The sequence below is a fragment of the Diuraphis noxia genome, unplaced genomic scaffold (assembly GCF_037042655.1).
Source record: "Diuraphis noxia isolate RWA-SAM2 unplaced genomic scaffold, SU_Dnox_SAM2 contig0003, whole genome shotgun sequence".
Classification (NCBI taxonomy): Eukaryota; Metazoa; Arthropoda; class Insecta; order Hemiptera; family Aphididae; genus Diuraphis; species Diuraphis noxia.
This window is the reverse complement of record NW_028301713.1, coordinates 71,095,426-71,116,555: the sequence shown is the minus strand read 5'-3', so window position 1 is coordinate 71,116,555 and position 21,130 is coordinate 71,095,426. Positions and strand designations below refer to the sequence as shown.

The window sequence follows — 21,130 nt, the reverse complement described above, 5'->3', positions numbered from 1 at the left end:
ATCCTGAAATACTTACACATCAATTAAAAAATAAACTAATGTTAATGAAATATAAGATAAATTAATATTGTAATGAATATTTATTAATTTTATTTTAACTACGAATAATATGATATAGTATTACGATTATTAGGAATAATTTGTAGCGTTGCGAATAATTCTTTTGTATTTTGAAAAGAATTTATATAAAAGTATTTGATTTTTATAAATACTTCCAAGACAGTATTTAAAATAATTCTCAACTTAATTTAAAAAATATTCTATATATTATAAAATTATTTAAATACATTTACTCAAATACTCAAATATTTTACAAGGCTGCTTATTAACTGGCATACTGTATATGCTGAATATATATTATTTTTTATTATTTTTGAGCTTATTGATGCCTTATGAGTGTTTATAAGTGTGTGAATATTGTTTTCTTATTTTTTTTTTTAATTTGCATAACGTTTATTTAAAATTCTGCTTTTGTTAAATTTCTACTTAAATTGAAATATACAATGTAACATATATATATATGTCTAATTGTTATTGTATCGAATAAAAATATATCAGAGCTTTATACTGTCGAGGAATAAAATGTTCTTGGAAATAAAACTTGTTTTTTTACTTTTTTTACTTGTCATAATAGGAGTACTATCCTAATTATTCTGTTCTGGGAAATAGTAACCCAAAAGTTACAAAAATGAGTTTCTTAAGTAAAATTAGATGTTTAATTTTTATATGAAAACACATTTTTTGAAATTTTGTTTCATTTTTATCGCATGTTAGATAGTCTATTAAACAATACATTATTCGCATATTATATATTATAGTTTGGAAAAAAGTTGGCGTTTACCTCCTGTAGAACACAAATTAGTCATCGGACCTCCGTTCTCAGGACGCTTTTTGATCTTCCTGATCCGGTCGTCTTGCTGTTGCTGCAAGTTCTCAGCATCTCCTCCAGCACCGGAAGTCCGCCGGCTGCTAGTGCTGCTGCCCCGCCTGCCACCCCAACCGGCTGACTTGTTGCAGTAGATTACAGCAAAAATCATTATATTGAGAAACAATAGGGAACAGCCAATGCCTATGGCCACTGCTAAGGCCAGCGGAAACGTCTGATACGCAGTGCCGCCTCCACCTCCACCACCATTTAAGTCATCCTGGCCGTCGGTACCCAAAGATGATCGACTGCCGCCTTCGCCATCATCTTTTTCGCCACTTGGCCCGTTTTTGAGCTGCCGGCCTCCACTACCACCAATGCCTTCTTCATTGTCACCATCTCCGCGATCCGAAGAAGAGGAAGACGCCACCACGACCGGTGGAGGCTGTAGCACGTTCGTCCCATTGCCCGTCCCGCCGTCGGACGACCCGGAAGTGGTCTTATTTCCTGTCGTGGGCTGTTGCATTATGGCCGGTGGCTGGCCGGAACCTCGGTAGTACACGTCCGGAGCTGGTCTGTTAGTCGACCTCTCGGAACCCTATGATCGACAATAAATAATAATTATTTTCATAATCATATTTGTTGTTTATTATTTAATTTAGAATCAAGTAAATATTATTTCGGGAAAACAAACAATTTTCTGTTTGATACCGGATTTTGTTTCTGTCTCATTTCAAAAAATACATAACTATAATAATGATGTGAAAAATGAATCCACTTAAACGCTGAGGTGTAGTGAAATTGCATATCCAACACGCCGTGTTATAATTATCGATGTGTATAACAAAAACTACATGAATTTGATGAGATACTAGAAAATAAGAACCTTATGGTATTACAAAAGCAGGTATAAAAAAAAGTAACTTCGTTAAGTCCGTACACTTTAATACCATATACACAAGACACTCTTATTACGATTCAAGCGCTTTGTATAATTAAATACAATGGTTACAATATATTGACTTTAAAAATTTTTTACAATAAATGCTTATGTATAACATGAATATATTTTATATTGCACTGAATAAAAATACATTTAACAATTGTTAGATTCAATAAGAAGCCTATTAAAATAATATTATTAATTAAATTATTTGGATGACAGACACACATATAAAGTTATGTTTGTTTTAAAAAACAAAACGCATTATCTACAGTTTTTAAATGTTTCTGTGATCGAATAGTTATAAGTATTTATCACTACTAATTAATTGTGCTAATTTCTAAATGTCAATATAATTTTAAAAACAGAATATGCTAAAATGTCAAATGTCTTTACAGTTGTTATACTTGATTTTATTATCTATTTGGAATTTTAAAAATTAATTTTTATTTCGAAATATCTGGTTAATTATATTTTTACAACTATATTATTGAGATTAATGTATTTGTTAAAACACTAAAAACCAATCAAAATTAATGATGTAAATGAATGAATCTTCAGGTATAAAATTTCAATTAATTAAAATTATTATGGTTAATATAACATACTATACAGGGTTCGTAAACACATAAAAACGTGAATATTAATGATTTAAATATTGAAAGTAATAGTAACTTAAGATTAAATATAAAACATCGACAAATAAAAAATATATATACATCTCCTGACTTTGACAAGGTATTTGAACTTTTTTAAATACTCTCAATAATTAAAAACAATAAAACTTAGACCATCAAAAAATAAATGACCATCAACTAATTTCGATATTGTGATTGATTGTTATATTATTTGGTATTTGATTTACATATAAATACCATTCAAATTACCTATTATAATGGAATAAGTGTATACTATAATTTTATGTAGGCCATAAATTCGTAAAGTTAACAAAAATTATGATTTTATTTTATTCATAGAACGGTTTGAACATAATATTTTCATTTAATGTATGTATCATCGCAAATTCAATTCAAATGTTCTTTATTAATCAATTCAAATTTTATCAATGTTTCATTCAATTATTTATTTGACCCGATACTTTTAATAGTTTAAATTCAATTTGAAAAGTTATTCAATCGCTATGAATACAATTATAAAAATTGTAACACGTAAATGAAAATCCATATTTAAAAAAAAATATTAATATTTTTTGTAAATATTTGTTAATCAGGTTAATGTAATAAAAATAACGAATATGGTTTAGTGTAGTTTAAATTCAGTAAATATTCTTACTTAATTATGTATATTATAAATTAAAATGTTGTTACCTGTTTTGTTTTTAAAACATTTTATTTTTTTTTTTATACAAAAACATATTAAATTAGATTTTTGAAATATTGTTGTAGTTATTAATTACAAAATAAATTCGTTTTAATAATAACGTTTTCGTTGAAAAAAAGTTAATAATTTAATTTTAAAATGAAATGTAGTATTCACAGGTCCATAATAATAATCGAAATTCGAACAATTTATGAATGTTAATGATTATATACGGAATTTTGTTTATTAACTTGTATATTCAGTAAAATACTTCTGGGTCTTTATTCAAAAGTAAGTTCACTTTATCCTAAGAATATATTCCATTGAAGCTTATGAAACTAACTTTCACATTCAGTCGTTGCAAACATTTCTAAACAAACATAATTTACGACAAGTATATAAACCTTCTGTGGGACCTCTTATTATTTATAGTTCGAGCTGGAGCGTTCGGTGGATTCATAATAATAAATTAGAGAAGCCGCGAAATTCTTAAAACTTTTATGGCCGGTGACTTAGTAAATGTCAGCTCCTTTTTCTCAATTAATTTTCCTTCGACCATCGCATATATAGGTGTATTGAATTTTATTTTTTAATCACCGACCGTTCATTATCGACGGTCATAACGTTTTATAAAAATTGTTTCGGGTGCGCACCGCCAGCATATTGAACTGCAATATTTTGATATTATGCGCGATCGAATACCAAGCGCTGAAATAATTTATGGACGTTAATTATAAAAAAAAAAAAAATAAAAACAGTGGCGGAAAAAAATCAATTTATTTTTGTTTTTCGTGGCAACCAGGTGTACCGATATGCCAAAGGCAATGCATTTCCTAAAGCTCAATATTGAATCGTCCATTGGAAGAGTCGAGCTATTACCCGCCATCACCCGGCAGATTAATCAATACACCGTTCCACGCGGGCTGATAGGAATAAGAGCCAAATTCGCAGACTCGCCAAAAAAAAAGAAAAAAAGAAAAGTTTATCGGCGTTTAATCGTCTATAGCTTTTGTCACACGAGTCACACTCTTCCCCTCCACAACCACCGCCACATTTATCGTCAGAAGAGATGACACTAACTACAAGATTATTGTTTCAAGACAATCAATTACGATGGTATCGGATGGAGAATATTTTCAACATACAAGGTGATCTGTAAGTGTATATAAAATATCATCGATTTAAAAATTTTTTAAAAATATTAATTTGATTACAATTTTACCACTGGAATAACAAAACAATATTTAAAAAAAATTATGTTTTTTTTTTTTTTACAAATAGTTCCACATCGTTAAAAGTTTTAACTATTTAATTCAATACATAAATGAGTAGATAACTATTTTACGTTTAGACGTTCAACATTTTACATCACTTTAGAAAAATTCAAAAAAAAAAAGGAAAGAATTAAGTAAAAAAAAAATATATTTTTCAAAATTGTAAGGCTTCGAAATAGTGAGTGTAAAGGCTTAAATGCATCTTGTTGTGTAAAGTACAACAATTAAATTTTTTTTCGAACAATGTACGGGTGTATAATGCAATCTGTACAATATCACTTGAGGAGTAGGTATATAGGTAGGGTACATGAAAAAATTGTTTGTTTTTTGATATTTGTGCGTTGAATAATAAAATAGTTGTTATCGTTCCTGCGGAGTAGAAAATTCACTTACATTACGGGTGTTTTTATTCCAATGGTCTTTATAAAAATAAATTGACGGGCCACTTACGGGTTTAAACGTCATTCCGCGTAGATCGGATTGGAACATGTGATGATAATAAGGTACATCGTCGCCGGGTTTGTGCAGCTCAGGAACTAAATTCAACCAAAAGGACAGTCTATGGGCCCGGTAATGGCTTTTCAATTTGGGCTTCGTATCTGAAATTATATTAAATTATTGTACATTAACCATAATGCGATTCACTCTACTCACATCATACGATATAATATTGTTACATCATATTGTCGATACACTAATTATATACATTAATACGACTGTACCTATATTAAATGTTCGAGTTAGCTATTTTTTTTTTAACTCTTTAAATATTAAGTTAATATAGAAAAATGTAGGCTAAGTTTAATCTTAAAAGTTACTTTTCTTTGGTTTTTAAACTTGTAAAAGTTTCAAGTTAAATAGAAAATTGTAGTAATTCGACTTAGTTGAATATTTGTTACATTTTTATATAAAATTTAATGTGTTACTAATTTAAAATTCTAATAAATATTATGGTAATTTAATTTAATTTAGTCTTACAGTTTTAAATAAATGTAAATATTTATACATTTTAATACTTCAATCAATGACGATATTCAAGAAATTAATTATTTGTATGTGTTTATTCACCTAATATTTCACATCCATACTAAATTATAATAATAATAAAATTCATACTGTATTAGAATATAATTAATTACCTGCATACATTATCAAATGAATCTGACAATATTAATACACTCATAAGTTACTTGATAATATAAAAAAATAAAATATAAACTCGTTAAGTTAGAAGATACTTTAAAAAAAAATAACTCGCTATGTAACTTAGTTAAAAGCTGCCTAAGCTTTTTAACTCGTTAGTGCTCAGCCTTATAAAGTATCATCCGATGATGTAACAGGAATAATAATAATAATATATTATAATATTATACTCTACCTAAACTCAAATATTTTTTATGTACGGTTTCGTATGCAGTCCATTCGATATTCTTAAACCGGCCGTGTTCTTGTTTGTGTAACATGTCCTGGTCCTGCGGCTCATTCGGATTACTGGAAATCATGCAAAAGCATCATTACTATAAAGGGTTTTTTTTCGGTATGTTCAGCAGACTACAAAATGTATAATCCATACATTATAACCGCTTAAAGTATAAATATTGGTTGGTAGCAAATGATACTAAAATATTACAAAATAATTTCTACTAAGACCAATATTTTACCCAAATTGATTTTCTGATTTTTGTAGTAATTCATAAACGAATAACCGCAGATACTTTTTTCTCAACAAATTTTACCTATGCATTAGTTTTATTATATACTCAAACCAGAATTTGAAAAAATATTTTGACTGGTTTTGAGTTATTTATTGGTTTAAAAAAATTCTAAGTAACTACTTTTTAAAATAATCTGGAAAAAGAATTGAGCGTTTATTAAAAATGTAATATAAATATTTGGCAACAAAGGTTACCAATAGGGTTGAAGGGTGGATATTTTTATGAGAAAAAAATTAGCTTGATCAAAATGCTTTAAAATTTAAAATAAGATTCCTCATTGAGTATCGCATTAGATGAATTAAAAAAAAATGTGGCTGTAATTCTACAAATATTTTATACCTTACGTAAAATAAATAACAATAATAAAAGTGGTTTGGTGTGACGCGGTTGTACCTTCAATAGCGAAAACGCTCTGAGTGTACGTACTAGCTAGTGTTTCTAGCTCCTGGATGGGTGACCATACGGGTTTACAACAACAGATCTTTGCCATATATACAATGCGCATGTTCCAAATCAACCGTTCTCTTTTATAAATAGTTAATGGCCATAGCTGCAGGGCTTATAATCATCTTACATTGAAATATATGCGATAAAAATATATCCTTATTACTTAATAATATAGAATTTATCGTTAGTAACTTTAGGAGATCACACATTGCAGTGACTTATTCAATAATGATGTATAAAGAACACCATTATAGTACCATTTATTACTTATTGAAAATAAAGACAAAATTAAGAAAATATGAAAATTCCACCGAAGAAGAGATTATTTTGGATATGACCCTTATTGATGTTTTAAGGCAAATACATTTTTTTTTTAATCTCTTCTTCTTGATTGATATTTAGATACGTAACTAACTGGCTATTACTATTGGTTTAATTTTCCTTCAATAGTTTCGAAACCTTAACATTAGTTAATAATTAGTTAGTATTTTAGGTTTGATTTTTTTTTTTTTTTTTAATTCACTTATTTTTCTAACATTTGTTTAACTCGTGATTTTAACAATAGTATTAAGAAAAAGTAAATAAAATAGCAATAATAATAATATATAACTCGTAAAAAAAGAAATTAAAATATAGAGAATAGAAATTAGACTTGATATTTTCATTGAATCGTGTTTATGCTGGTAGTGTTGAGGCGCCATGATGCATAGAGTACGTTACTATTGCAATAAAAAAGAGCAGAGAATAAATGAAAAATACCTATAAACCATTGGATCGACGACTAGTAAATAATAATATTAAATTGTCTGCGGGTAGATCAATGCGTACAGTATATAATAATATGACCTACTTATCGGAGCGGAGATTGGATAAAATAATAATAAAAATAATAAAAGTGTTGGAAACACTGTTTACGGGAACTAGGATTTTTTTATTCACCCTTCTTATTTTTATTTTATGCTAATAAAATATATATACCCCGTCCGTGCAAAATTGCTCCAGTAAATAACCGCAGCCTCGGAAAGCAGGACTTCTGACTTGGTGTAATTCTTCGGAAAATGCATCAATCCCCCTACCAGTGGTGCACCGAATATGTATGGCAGTTCTTCACCGTGGATACATCCTTGTCTCTGAAACAAAATCAGATAAATTACAATCGTTTGTTGTTTTCAATTACAGTATAGTGAATTTACACTTGGCTATTTTGAAATTATTTTCTTTATCTCTTAACTATATATCGATTAACAAGTCGAAGAATTAAAACACATGGATAATGGTTAGGTAATCAATTAAATATTTATATTTCGATGCTCATATATGTCTTGTTTATTTAATTAACGTTTCAGGTTATTTCCCAAGCTATCAAAACAATAACAGTTAAAATATTCAACAACAATACGGTACCATAATTCAAAGTAGAAAAAAAAACAGATGAATGTTTATGTTTTTCCTAATCCCCAATAGACAGATAAATAGAAAATTGGGCTGTTAAAGAAATGTAAGCTATTTGAGTATGAAAATGAGTTGAGTTTCTGGTCGGGAATGTAGGAAATTTTAAAACTTATCTTGCTTAATAAAGATGGGAAATCAACATAATAAAATAGGAGTTATGCAGATTGGCCTTGAGACTATATATTATACACTAAGCATTTGACTGATTGAAACGTAGTTATGGGGGCTTGGGATATTTAAAATAAAGGCATTATAACGGAAAAACATTATCTGAACACTTTTAAACATAAGAAAGTTAGAAGAAGTATACGGGTCCCAAAGTAAAAATCTATATTTGAGTAAAGTCCCCTAGCAATGGAATAGTGGAGAGTTTCAAAAGTTTAAGATTGATTATTGTTATAATATATGGCCTAACTCAATAGTTTATTTCAACACGATAACATTTTTGACCAAAATCTATATTATCCAGATGAAATATTTATTTATGAAACATTTAGTAGTAATATTGTGTCGAATAAAGCAAATTTTTTAAAATTTAATTAAAATATGAAAATTCTGAACTAAATAATATTATTTTAATAATAATATTAATAATATTTTTATTGGTTATCTCAAATTTTATTTTTAAAACATCCATAAATATTGTTTAATATTGTTTGATTATTATTCTGAAATCAATTAAAAAAAAAAAAAAATGTTGGGTGAAAACAATGTATTGTACTCGAAGTAAAATTATCCATCAATATCATATGAATGATACAATACAACATAATTATTTTTGTGTATTTGTATAGTAAGACAAATTATATGATTTTTTTAATTACACATGCCTATCGTCGTATATTGTTTAAGGTTTTCAATTTAATTTAATTTTTGTCACGCCGTTTCATTCGGTGTGAGCACGAATAACATTTTTGAGATTTCTCATTTTTCAATTAGCTGATAAATGGCATAATAGTATTACCGTAAAACAAGCTTAAAATCTAAAATTTATATTTTTATCCCCGCCGTATAATACAGCGTATTATTAATTCATCCGCTAAATAATTCTTTTGCAATAATAATATGATACATATTGTACGAATAATATTATATCCTCTCTCGGGAATTAATTTTCTTTCATTCTGTGTTTTGCATACCATGCTATTCCGCAATGTAGATCTGCGTTTTGTATTTTTATAATTTATTTAGTTTGTGGCTTAAAAAAACTAAATAAATAAACAGCCATTCCAAAGTTGACCCATATGCAGTGATTTCACGGTCCAGTAAAGCGACACCTCGACCAAGACATCGGAGGAATTTGTTTGCAAAAAAAAAAATGAACATCATCCGTATAAATCCAATTAAATAGGGGGTTTTAAGTTTTAACAGATTGAAAGTGATTACGAAATGGTTTTCATAAGGAAAATGTTCAACGTAATATACCTAAATGTAGTTAAAGTGGTTTTCTGCGTATTGCGACATTAACGATTATAATAATTCTATTATTCAATATTATTATACTATATACACTACTCGTCTAATGGGAATTAACTTGTTTAAATTGTAAAGGAACGTGAATAATTATATTTTCCCGTCCAATCGCAAGCGTGGAAACATTTTCGGAAACGTTGAGCGTATAAACTATAATATTATTATAATATAAGCATTAATATCAAATGTTTTTTTGTGGAATTTATGTTAATATCAAGAAATATTAATAATGCTGATTGAATTAATTTGTTTCTTACGATATCAACATATTATCATGTCCGAGAAATTTTTCTAAACCTGATTTAAAATTGCATGTTCCTCGTAAAGTTATTATTATTTCAATGAAAATTAAAATCGTTTGTAAGTTACAGTTGTTTTTCAGTCCATTAGCTTTTTGTTAATAAAAGAAGCTCCTTGGTTTATTACAAAAGAATCATTCTACAGAGATCTCTAGACATAACATTTTCCAAGACTCAATTAAACAAAAGATTCCACATATCATACCGTCGAACAACCCAACTTCCATCATCAATACTATGTCCACTATTTATAGCCATCCATAGAAATATTCAACTTCGTATCAAATGCGATTAGCATAGAGATTTGGTCTTAATTTTAATCGAAATTAAATTAAGAGATATAATTACTGTATTACTGCATTTTACAAGAAATAAACAATGAAAAAAATAAAAAAAATAATATAAAAAAAGTATCATATTTTTAATTCTGAGGTGTCGTTGGTGAACAGGTTGAAAATATCTTTATAATAAAATAAAATACAAAATAATATAGTTAAAATAATAATGTAAACAATTGAGGTAAATTATTTATAAATAAGATACTCATTATTGGATCTTTAAAATTATTTAAATTTAATAACCTATGGTTTTTGTAGATTAATAAAACACAAAACCAATTGTCAAACACAGGAGATATTGTTTTCACTAAGGAGCCCTTCTCTATGGTATTTTCGACGAAATTGGATTTCCTGAATTTTTCTAGTCAAGCGTATATCATTTAATAAAATCAGCCCTTTCAATTTTCGTATTTTTTTCGCATATCAGCATCGATCTATTGTTACCTATAATGGGCCTTTCATTCAAAATCTTTTGATTCTTGAAAACTAAATCTATACTCCTTTAATCAGTGATTGATCAGCCATACGTCTTTATTATGTTTTATTTGTTTTGAGACTGATCGCCTCGTGCGGGAAACACGACCAGGATATTATGACTCAAATGTATGCATCGAGTTTTTTTTATACTTATGACGTGTTATAGTGGTTTTTACATAGTTTTTAACGTTTTAACTACAATTGTGCCAGCAATGTGTGACAGCTACGTCTTTTGGTTGAAAAAAACAAAATTAAGATTTACTAATAACTATTTGGAGCTTAATTTAGCTAGACTGTACTGAGCAACTTAAAATTTTTTTAAACTTAATACTGTAAAAAAAAATAAGTTACATAAAAGTTAAAATATAAATTTTTATTTGGTTAAGCTAAAAAAACAACACTTAACTAAACTAAAAGATACAATTTATATTTTCTAGTTAGTAGGTACCAAAAATATTGTGCATACATAGAAAAGCAAATCCTAATATTTTTCTCATCGCGATGCAAAATAGTATTAACGTTCGATATGGATGAAGGAAGTTATTGACTCTTTTCGTGACTCTTCTTCCAATCTATCAAATTTGGAAATATAGTTAAATAGTCTGACCCATTATCTGTGTACCATATATTATTGTGTTAAAATGTTGTACTTATTTATTCGATACAACAATACGGGTAAGGAAAAAATGTTTAAAAAATCAAAATAATTTACGAAAACAACAATAGTAACTACTCGGCTAAACGAAATCTAAACTAGTAGGTTAGGTTAAGTAACCGTCAATACCTATATAGTCCAATAACTATCAATCAAAAACAGAAATAAAGTTTTTATACATAATTTAAATTACTTATATAAGAAACGCGAGTTATGATCAACTCGGCATTTATACAAATATTAATTTTACAGACTTCATACTTTTAGTTTGTTTTTACTCAATTGAAAGAATAAAAATAAATTTGTTTTACATCTAAAGAAATATGAAAAAAAAAATCAACTAAAACTTGCATAATGTATTTTTTCTACTCGCTATACAAACACAATATAATTTAAAGGTTATGTAAAGTTATTTCTCTTAAAATATGCATTGATTTATTTGTGCTGAGTAGGGATATAATTGTCCCCGGAGACGTACGTACTGGTGAAACTAGTTTTTCACTTTTCAAAATGAACTTTTCGGTCGAGTTTTCCTGTTACTTATATCCGTGCATGTCACCAAGAAAAACACACCTTCATCAAAAGAAACTATATTATTCATAAGGTCTATAGGTGGGTGAGGGGGGGGGGAGGAGCGTGGCCACTACGATTTTATTCGGTAGTCTTCCATATTGAAACTTAAGTAATTATGTTAACGAATGGTAAATGGACTTGACGATGGTAAGCGAACAGCTTGTATATATGTATAAATTATTACTATATGTATACGCTACGATCACAAAACTACTACAAAAGTGTAGCAGACAGTTTATAAATAAATTTTAATAGAACAAGCAGACTTTACACGACGTTTTTACCACGTTGGAGTTTTTGGTGTTTTTAATAATTCAAAGGGCTCCCGTCATTATCATTCTGTTGAATATTCAATATTTATCATCTCGCTCCACATAGGTTGATTTTAAAGTTGTATAATACGTTGAATATATATTGTTGGGATATAATAATTTATAATAATAACAATTCAAATTTACCATTTTGGGAGACGTGGTGGCTTCTAAACGAAATCGTATCTGACCACTTTTACACGTTAAACACATTTTACGCGTTAATAATAGGTTATCATAACACACATCTGATGCTTTGCACATTCTCAGATTAGTATAGTTAAAACATGGTTAAGTTAGGTTAGGTTAAGTGTATGTTTATATTTTTTTTCCGATAAACTTTATAAACTAAATGATGTTTATCTTATACTATACCAAAAGTTCCTCATTCCTTTATAAGTTTCTCGTATTTCAATCAATTTTTTTTTATTATATATTTTATCGTTTCAATTTTTTTCTTTGTTGTATTCAGAATATATGTAAAACAGAATATGAGCTTCCAATTATATTTTTGCATTTATTATTTAGCAAATATTGGCTTTTAGTTTCTAAAGAATACAATAGGTAGGTATATATTTTTTTCAATCCAATGATATTATTTGAATGATTCAGTTTGATTGATAATCATCATTGATTTTCAATTATTTATTATTAGAGCTTTACATCTAAATTTGTAAAAAAAAAAACTATATTGGCATGTATATATGCAATATATATTTTAAGTTGCATCATTATTGATGTGAAAAATTATATTGCACAAGCAGGGACCTACCTACATGAATAAATTTGAAATTATATAAACATACTATCGTAAAATATAAAATAAATCGACCATATAACTATAGATTTCTATAAAATATTTACAAGTTAATGTTTTTTCAGTTCTTTTACCTGTAGTATGTTTTTCTAAATATTATTATTTAAAATATGAATTTATTTTTTATTTTTAAAGCTGATAAAGAAGATCATATTTACTCATTGTTCAATATTTATTGGCACAACAGCTTAGTGGTAAATGTACGGGTTGATGATGTTTATGGTTGAAATTTAATTCCACTATACGTCATTTAAGCACAATTTTAATCAATTGTAACGCATACTTCACGTATAACGTCAGAAATATTTTTGGAAATTTAAACATAATATAAATTACTTTGTACTGTAAACATAACACTAAATAATAATTCAGTATAAACAGATCTCAAACGTTTAGAAGTTAGGCTTTTACTAAATAAAACTAGTTTATGCCACCCACAAAGGAGTAGCTTTTAAGAAGTTGAGTTTAGGAAATTCTTTCATTATTTGCGGTCACTGATCGTCTTTGTGTGTGTGTATACTACCATCTACATAATACGTGTTACACACTTAATATGAACATGTCATTTCGATATTATAACAAAATAATCAAGCTCAATTTATGTCTTATGTTCTATATATGTGAAATAGCTATACGCCTGAAAAAAATGTATACATCACGTTAAAAAGTTTGATTTAAAAAATGGAAAGATGTTTGCATTGGTCAAGCACTTTTTCAAGTTTATCAAATTCTTAAGTGGATTAATTTGTCTAAACGTAATCAATTTTTCAATTTTATGTATTAAATATTATATTAATACCAAATAAAAAAAATTGATTAAATGCTCCAACCGATACAAAGTAAACGCCATTATTAAATCAAAAATCTTTAATTTATTTGGAATGTAATAACTAGAAGTAAAATATACTGTAACTTTGTCAGTCAACAAGGTCGTTTTTATGAAAAAATAATAGGGTTTAAAGGAACTTTAATCATTAATATAAATGGTGTTAGAAACAATATATGAATGCTAATTCATACATTTTATTGCAAAACACATGATACTTTTGCGTAATTAAAAATTTAATAACATTAAATTAAATATAGGTATTTATAATAATTAGTGTATATTTTAATAAATTAGTATAAAAGATAGTTAGTAAATTAAGTATTACATCATTCAAATCTACAAAAGCTATTCAAAAATCATACTCTTTCTTTATTCAAGCGTATGAAAGTTTATTTTTTTATGGTTTTATTTAAACATTGAAAAAAGTGTTTCATAGTATGTTTAATTATTGCTCATAGTATCCATTATATTATAATTCAATAGATTTAATATTTTTTATGGAAACCCACACGGGAAGTAAATTTAATATTATTGTCTTCAAAAATATTATACTTTGTATTCGACTAATTGGAATATATGTTTTTAAATATAATTGTTTATACAGTGATGCTATATGATATGATTTTTAAATACAAATTATACTACTAAATATAAAATTAATTCTAAGGGACTTGCTATAATATCTTCATAACGCTGAATGAATAAATAGCTACTGATAATGAATCGATTGAAAGCAAATAAATAAATAAAAGAAAAAAAGAAAAAAGAAAACATCTATACTCTAGATAAAATCTCTATATTGATATTTAGGATGAGTATATGGGTATGCAGTATGTAGTATTGCATTGTATGATATACGATATATTTGCCTTCATAGTATTTATTTAAAGTACAAGTGTTTGAATTGGTGGGATAGAAATAAAACCGAAATGAGCATAAAATTATTTTAGTATATTATAATATTAAGTCTAAGTGAATTATTAATTACTTTTTTAATGTAATTTCACTATATTTTTGCTGTGTTTAGTTAGAAGTTACTCGTTTATAGGTCAAAGATATTCAGTACTTTTATGAATAGATAATAAAATAAATTTGTATGGCATTTATTTATAAGTGTTTCATATAGTATAATGTAAAAGCCTGTGACAAAATTTTTACTTTGTGATCATTTATTAGATTTATATAGGAATTGGCATCAAATTAATCATATAGGTAAAATAAAATATGTAGTTTGAGTAAATTTTATAAATAGGTGTATGGAATGGAAAATTAATAAAATTAACTGTAACAAAAATCAAAAGTTTATTTTTAAAAGTTATTATTGCATTTTTGTGGTTATGGTATTTTTGAACTTCGACAATATTAATTATTAATACTATACCTATTTGATACTTAAATTTATTGGAATGACCAAACTCAATACTTATTATGCTTGATTTTGTAATTAAATGTTTCTTTTATTGAATATAAAGATTTAAATCATAATGTTGCAAAACAAATTATTGTTTTCCTCATAATTTATGTATATTTAAAATTAACTTAATACATAGTACGTTCATGTATTTTATAACAGTAAATCAAAACGTGATTTTGAAATTCTATGATTACCACTCAATTTAATTTATCCGTAAATCATCAACATTTAATCTCCATTAGTTAATGTACCTACTAATCACAAGACGCATTATAAGCATACTTGACAAACTTTTAAAATTGTGTGGATTGAGTTTCTCACAAAAGTTGGCCCATGTACATATATAAGTATAAATACATTTATCGATTTTCAACGCAGTAAGTTTCGGGTTAACCGGGTTGAAAGAAGCGTGTTGTGGCACACGTTTCGTATAATTTCTAACTTATTCTTTTTGAGAGCGTACGAAAACGGACATCTTTTAAATACTTCATATTATTTAAATAAAGAGAGCAAAATATCTATCCATATAAATAATAACTCATATAACAATATTGTTTAAAACTGTGTATGGAAAACAATAGTGAAATATCGCGTACAATGAATAAGCACGATATGTATTATGTATAATGTGAGAAAGGTTTTGGGTACCAAAACGCTAAAAAATATAATATGGAAACGAAAAAATAGAAACCCCGAAGCTATACAATCTTATCATTTATGAATTTCCATACTCATGTGATATAAATTTATATATCATCATAATAAAAACAAATTATTATATGCTCGCAAGAACACACATATATATCATAGACATCATAAACATACAACATTCATATCATGTGATATGATAATATTATTATGTGAAACGTTTTTCAAAATAATTTTTAATGTTTGTCAAGAATACAAAATGTTATTTTGATTTGATTTTCACCATTATTTTATGCTTACAATTAAGTTCCACATTACAATAGTTTAGATGCATTTACGTTTCGTTTATTATTGATGAGTCCACATGAAATTTGGATTTCATATGCCGATAGGATTTTTCAATTTAAATTGAATTTAAAAGTAATTAGAATATTAGATAGGCACAAATGTATAGTATATAAATCTCGAAAATAATTTTAAATGCTATTGGTAATTATATATTATATAATATATATAGATAAAATATCAACGACATTAGTTGTCTGTTATTGCGTTGACGAAATAACTATTAGTTGGGTTAGATTAGTTTTAATATTATTAGGGACTAATTAACTATATAGGGTCAAGTTATTTGAGAGTAATCGATTGGTTTATGTTTAATTTATTGAATTTAACTTCAAACGAATTGTACAACAAAAACTAGTAATAATTATGCAATTATGATTCAAGCTTTAAATGTTGAGATTTTGTTCTTCTTTCTAAATTTATACAACTACAACATATATATTTAAGCATATTTATACGATGAACTCTTATATTATATTTTAATAATGTATTAAAATATATTACAAATATTGAGAAATGGTGTGGTTTAAAACGTTGGAAATACGGCACAACATCGATATTATGTGTGTGTGTTTAAATTTAACGCATTTAACACCATAGCATATTAAATAGTTTAAAGTCTATAATTATACTCTAAATAAATGCTTAACCTACTAACGATCTAAAAGTCAAAATTACCTTGTATTTAATGGAACTCTCTACTATTATTTTAATCCTGTTCCTTTTTTTTTTTTTTTAAGAGAATAATTTTCACGGTACTACACAGTTTTGATTATTGAACCAAAACCACGTTGTTAAATTATATTTTTAATTTTTCGATGTTGCCGAATACATGGGAGATGATCGAAATAAATAAAAATTTCATTTTTTTTTTTACATTTATTTTATCTCCTTCAGAATTCAGCTATAAATCATATATCGGTTGTTTGGCTTTGAATCCACTTCAGGGTTCTTTGGAATGTTTCCACAAACGGAATAGATGGGACACGGATACGTGCGAATTATGGGCGAGCGCATGAGACAGCGGCATACGGAGAGCGCGCAGTTCGGCGGCGGATGGAACGTTTTTGGAGGGGATGACATGGGAGCTGGGACAAGGGTTGTGGCGACGAGGGTTGGCCGTTGTGGCGTGGTCGACGGTATGGTAAGCGCGAGGAAGTTACCGCGGGCCAGATAACAACGCAACTACTTACGGGGTGGTGGGCGTACACGAGAGCGGTATACGCGTTAATTATTATTATCCAGGCCGTAAGGAGAGTCGGGGTCGTGTGGTCCAAAGAGCCGGCGTAGGAGGTGATGGGGTGGTAAAGAACTCTTTAATTTTATTTTTTTTTCCTAAGAGAAAAAAGAAAATTAAACTAGACACTTTTACTTTGAGTACATGACGTATAATACAAAATGCGTTTTGAAATTTAAATTCTCCTCGATTGTCGTTTTTATTTTTATTTTTTTATACGTATTGTTTGCGACGGGGCTTAAAAAAAAAAAAGAAGAAGAAGAAGAAGAAAAGAACGGTATAGGTAGTACCTCTCATACGCTATTACGTGTCCAGCGTAATTTCTATTCTTTTGTCGAAACGAAATTTGTTACGTCATTTAAACGTTTTTTTCCCGGGTTTCATTACGAGATCGGAGTGCGTAACAAAGTTGCAGTAAACGTACTCGAGCGAAACGCTGTATAGCGCTGCAGTGAAGTCGGCACTCTTTTTGGCAACCATCCTCGACCTGCACGGATGTAAAAGTCTTTATACAAATACACCGAACAGTCCGCACCCGCGCGCCCGACTGCTGTAAACGATCGGCTCGGAAAATAGTACGACGGCGTTAGACGACGTACCTATACAGCGCGTTTCCGGGGACTTTCGGGCCATTCGTCGAGTGGTACTTACACTCGTACAAAAAGTTACACACGCGGTACCTATCATGACGCGTTCGTGCGAGTAATTCCAAAATCGAAGACGGTGCCTATTTTGCGGGCATTTTATTCGGATTTAATTATTGCATGGATAAAAACCGTCAAATCGTCGTTTTGATAACGAAAAGCAGATTTCCTCTAAAGCCATTTTTCGTTTCGTTAATTACGATACTTCGATATTATGCCATACGCCGCTCTCTAAAATCACAAAATATCGTGTGACGCAAGTACCGCGTGAGTGTTTTTGGACACAACAACGATTATCATTGAGTAGTATTATTTATTATCTCAAAATATTATTCTAATATACTTAAAACTGGTTAATATGATAGCCATAAATGATGCCGTATGCATAAAATTCCGTGTTCGCCAAACGCAAAATATGTTTTTAAATCCATTTACTAATAGTGGACCATGTTCGGAAAACTTTGAAGCACTCTGTATGATTTTCAGATATAGTATATTGTGTTATACACTGACAGTAGGTGAATAATATCACGGCAACGTTATCTTGTGGTGTAGGGTGGTAGTAAGTGTTCTTTGTGTAGAATATATAACGATGACTTTGTGCTGTACTCAGTCGAACCGCTACGAGTGTCAGTACTACAACACCTATAATGCCAATCATTGGTTTTGTTTATTTTACTTTTCAACTTACCTAATATTTTAATATGTCTGAAATATTGTTTTTTATCAGTTTTGTTAAACCAAAAACGCTGCACATACGATGTTCGTTATTTTGTTGTTAATCGGTAAAAAGTGTAAACTTTGAGAAATAAATTATTCCGTTTGTTGAACCCTACTTTATCCGTTTTGTGTACACTTTTCACCATAAATTATACAACGGTAGAGACAACAATTTATAATTATGGAAATTTATTTGTGCATAATTATTCATATAAATAAAATAGTTTGTGCTCATATAGATATGAAAATTCATTACAAATGCACTTTTTAACGACTTTTCAATGCGGTGGATATAAAAATAATAAATGCCAATTGAAATGGCACATATGGATTTATAACTAATAGTGTCGATAGTTGAAATTGATTACACAAGCGACTATGCAGATGTTAAAATAAATATGTCATTAGCCCTTTCCGAACAATTTTTTATGCGATCCTGACCTGTGTAATATCGTATATTCGGTGCACGGGTCATATGGCTCAATTTCGAAAATAACTGCGCGTTTACGTTTAACTTTTTACTAGTATTTAATATACATTTTTGTTTCTGTATTTTTCGCTTACAATTATATAGGTAATGCGCTGTTCCAATTCAATCCTCTCTATTAATTTAAATGCACAGTTTAAGAACAAAAACATATTCTGCATCAAATATATTTGGATTATGTGTATCGCCGCTACATGGAATATATATATATATTAAATATTCCTCTATTAGTCCAGTTTTGTGCTTAGACAAAAAAAATATCTAGATATAGATAGATAAAATAATTTTTATCTAGATACCTAATTATGTAAGGTAATACCTCTACATTTAAATTTATATTAACAATTGAAAACTAATAATTTTGTAATCAAGTTAAAGCTTAAAGAAAAAAAATATTTTCCCAAACATGGAAAAAAATATTCTTAATAATGCAAAAAAAATGTATCTCGTGACTTAGATATTATAATATTGCTATTTTCTTATTGACAGTTATTTCTGAATTTTAGTATTTATAAACCATCCACCCCGCAACTACTGCTGTGATAAATAACCAGGCTCTATCAGTGTTCGTGATACGGGCGTGAGACTCGTATATTATGCCTTATTATAAAATTATTAATAATTCCCACAATCCATCTCCCATACATGTATATTATACATGTATATTAATCATAATATTAATAATAAATGCCATGCAAAATTATTTTAGAATAAAATTTTTCAATTAAAACAAATTAAATGTCTTATTTAGTTATTTATTTTATAATGAGTATGATAATATTATAGAATATAGTTATTACTTTTTAGTTACGAAATATATGAATTATCTAGATAATTTATGTAGATGGCTATACATTTTATCTAGATGAAATTTAGATGTCAATTTTATTTTGTATCTAGATAAGATAAAAATATGAAGTTATTATCTAGATAGCCTATTTAAGTTAATTTAGTTATGGCACAGCATTGCCTATTACTTCCTAACTCCCATTCACAGAGGTAAAAAATGTTTAATAGGTGTTGGCCAATATGATATGTATTAGTTAGAGGAGAACTCTGTCGTAAGTGTCATTCATTCTAGTCTTATAGACCATAATATATGCATGAGACATAACGTTCGACTGTCAAGGCCGTTGAACGATTTACATATTATATAAAATATACTTCATTAATTGAGGATAGTTTAAGAATTGACGTACAAATAATATTATTGTTGAAAGTGTTAACAAAAATAATACAAAAACTTGTTTGCTTTGCTTGATTGATCTACATGGTAGTTGAGAGGGGGGGGGAGGAAAGAAGTTTATGGGATTAACAATGAGAAGGACAAAAAAGAGACGAGATCCATGCTAATGCCTGAATTTGAAATGATTATAAATATTTAAAATTAATGAACGAGATACACGCGTTTACCAGATAAATATAAATATATAAATTGTCTCTGGTAGCGACGCATTACTCAACTGCTTGTTAAATTTAATTTAAACATTTCATGTGACATAATGTCTGTCATTGTCTCTATATACTTGAATTGTCAATTTTATTCTGACTGTTTAATAATAATATGCTGTATAGGCGGAAACCATGAACGCTAGTGATAACACTAAATGTGGTCGTTAAAATACTGTCTATTATGGTGCTTTAAGTTTTAGTAAAATAAATTCCACGTTGTAGAACCATTTGCATATATTATAGAAAAATTATTTTTAATCTATGAAATTCATTCAATAACTTGATAACTTAGTTCGTAAATATTGTTGTTGTTGTGTTTTTATACTTTGAAGTGCTGATTATTGTTTTTATGTCTTGCGAATTGGTGTTATTAGTTGTACCTATAATTATTTTTA

General features: G+C 28.1%; 1 protein-coding gene across 2 annotated transcripts in view; it reads right to left on the bottom strand.

Moving 5' to 3' along the window:
- LOC107164705 (neuroligin-4, X-linked-like) overlaps positions 1-21,130 on the bottom strand; it is a 335,483-nt gene that overhangs the window by 7,536 nt on the left and 306,817 nt on the right. For both annotated transcript variants that reach the window (XM_089222854.1, XM_089222855.1), the window contains exons 8-11: positions 7,543-7,694; positions 5,781-5,893; positions 4,853-5,001; positions 842-1,463 (exon numbers count right to left, since the gene is read on the bottom strand). In XM_089222854.1, the coding sequence (XP_089078980.1) occupies positions 842-1,463; positions 4,853-5,001; positions 5,781-5,893; positions 7,543-7,694 (1,036 nt within the window). The remainder of the gene's footprint in view (positions 1-841; positions 1,464-4,852; positions 5,002-5,780; positions 5,894-7,542; positions 7,695-21,130) is intronic.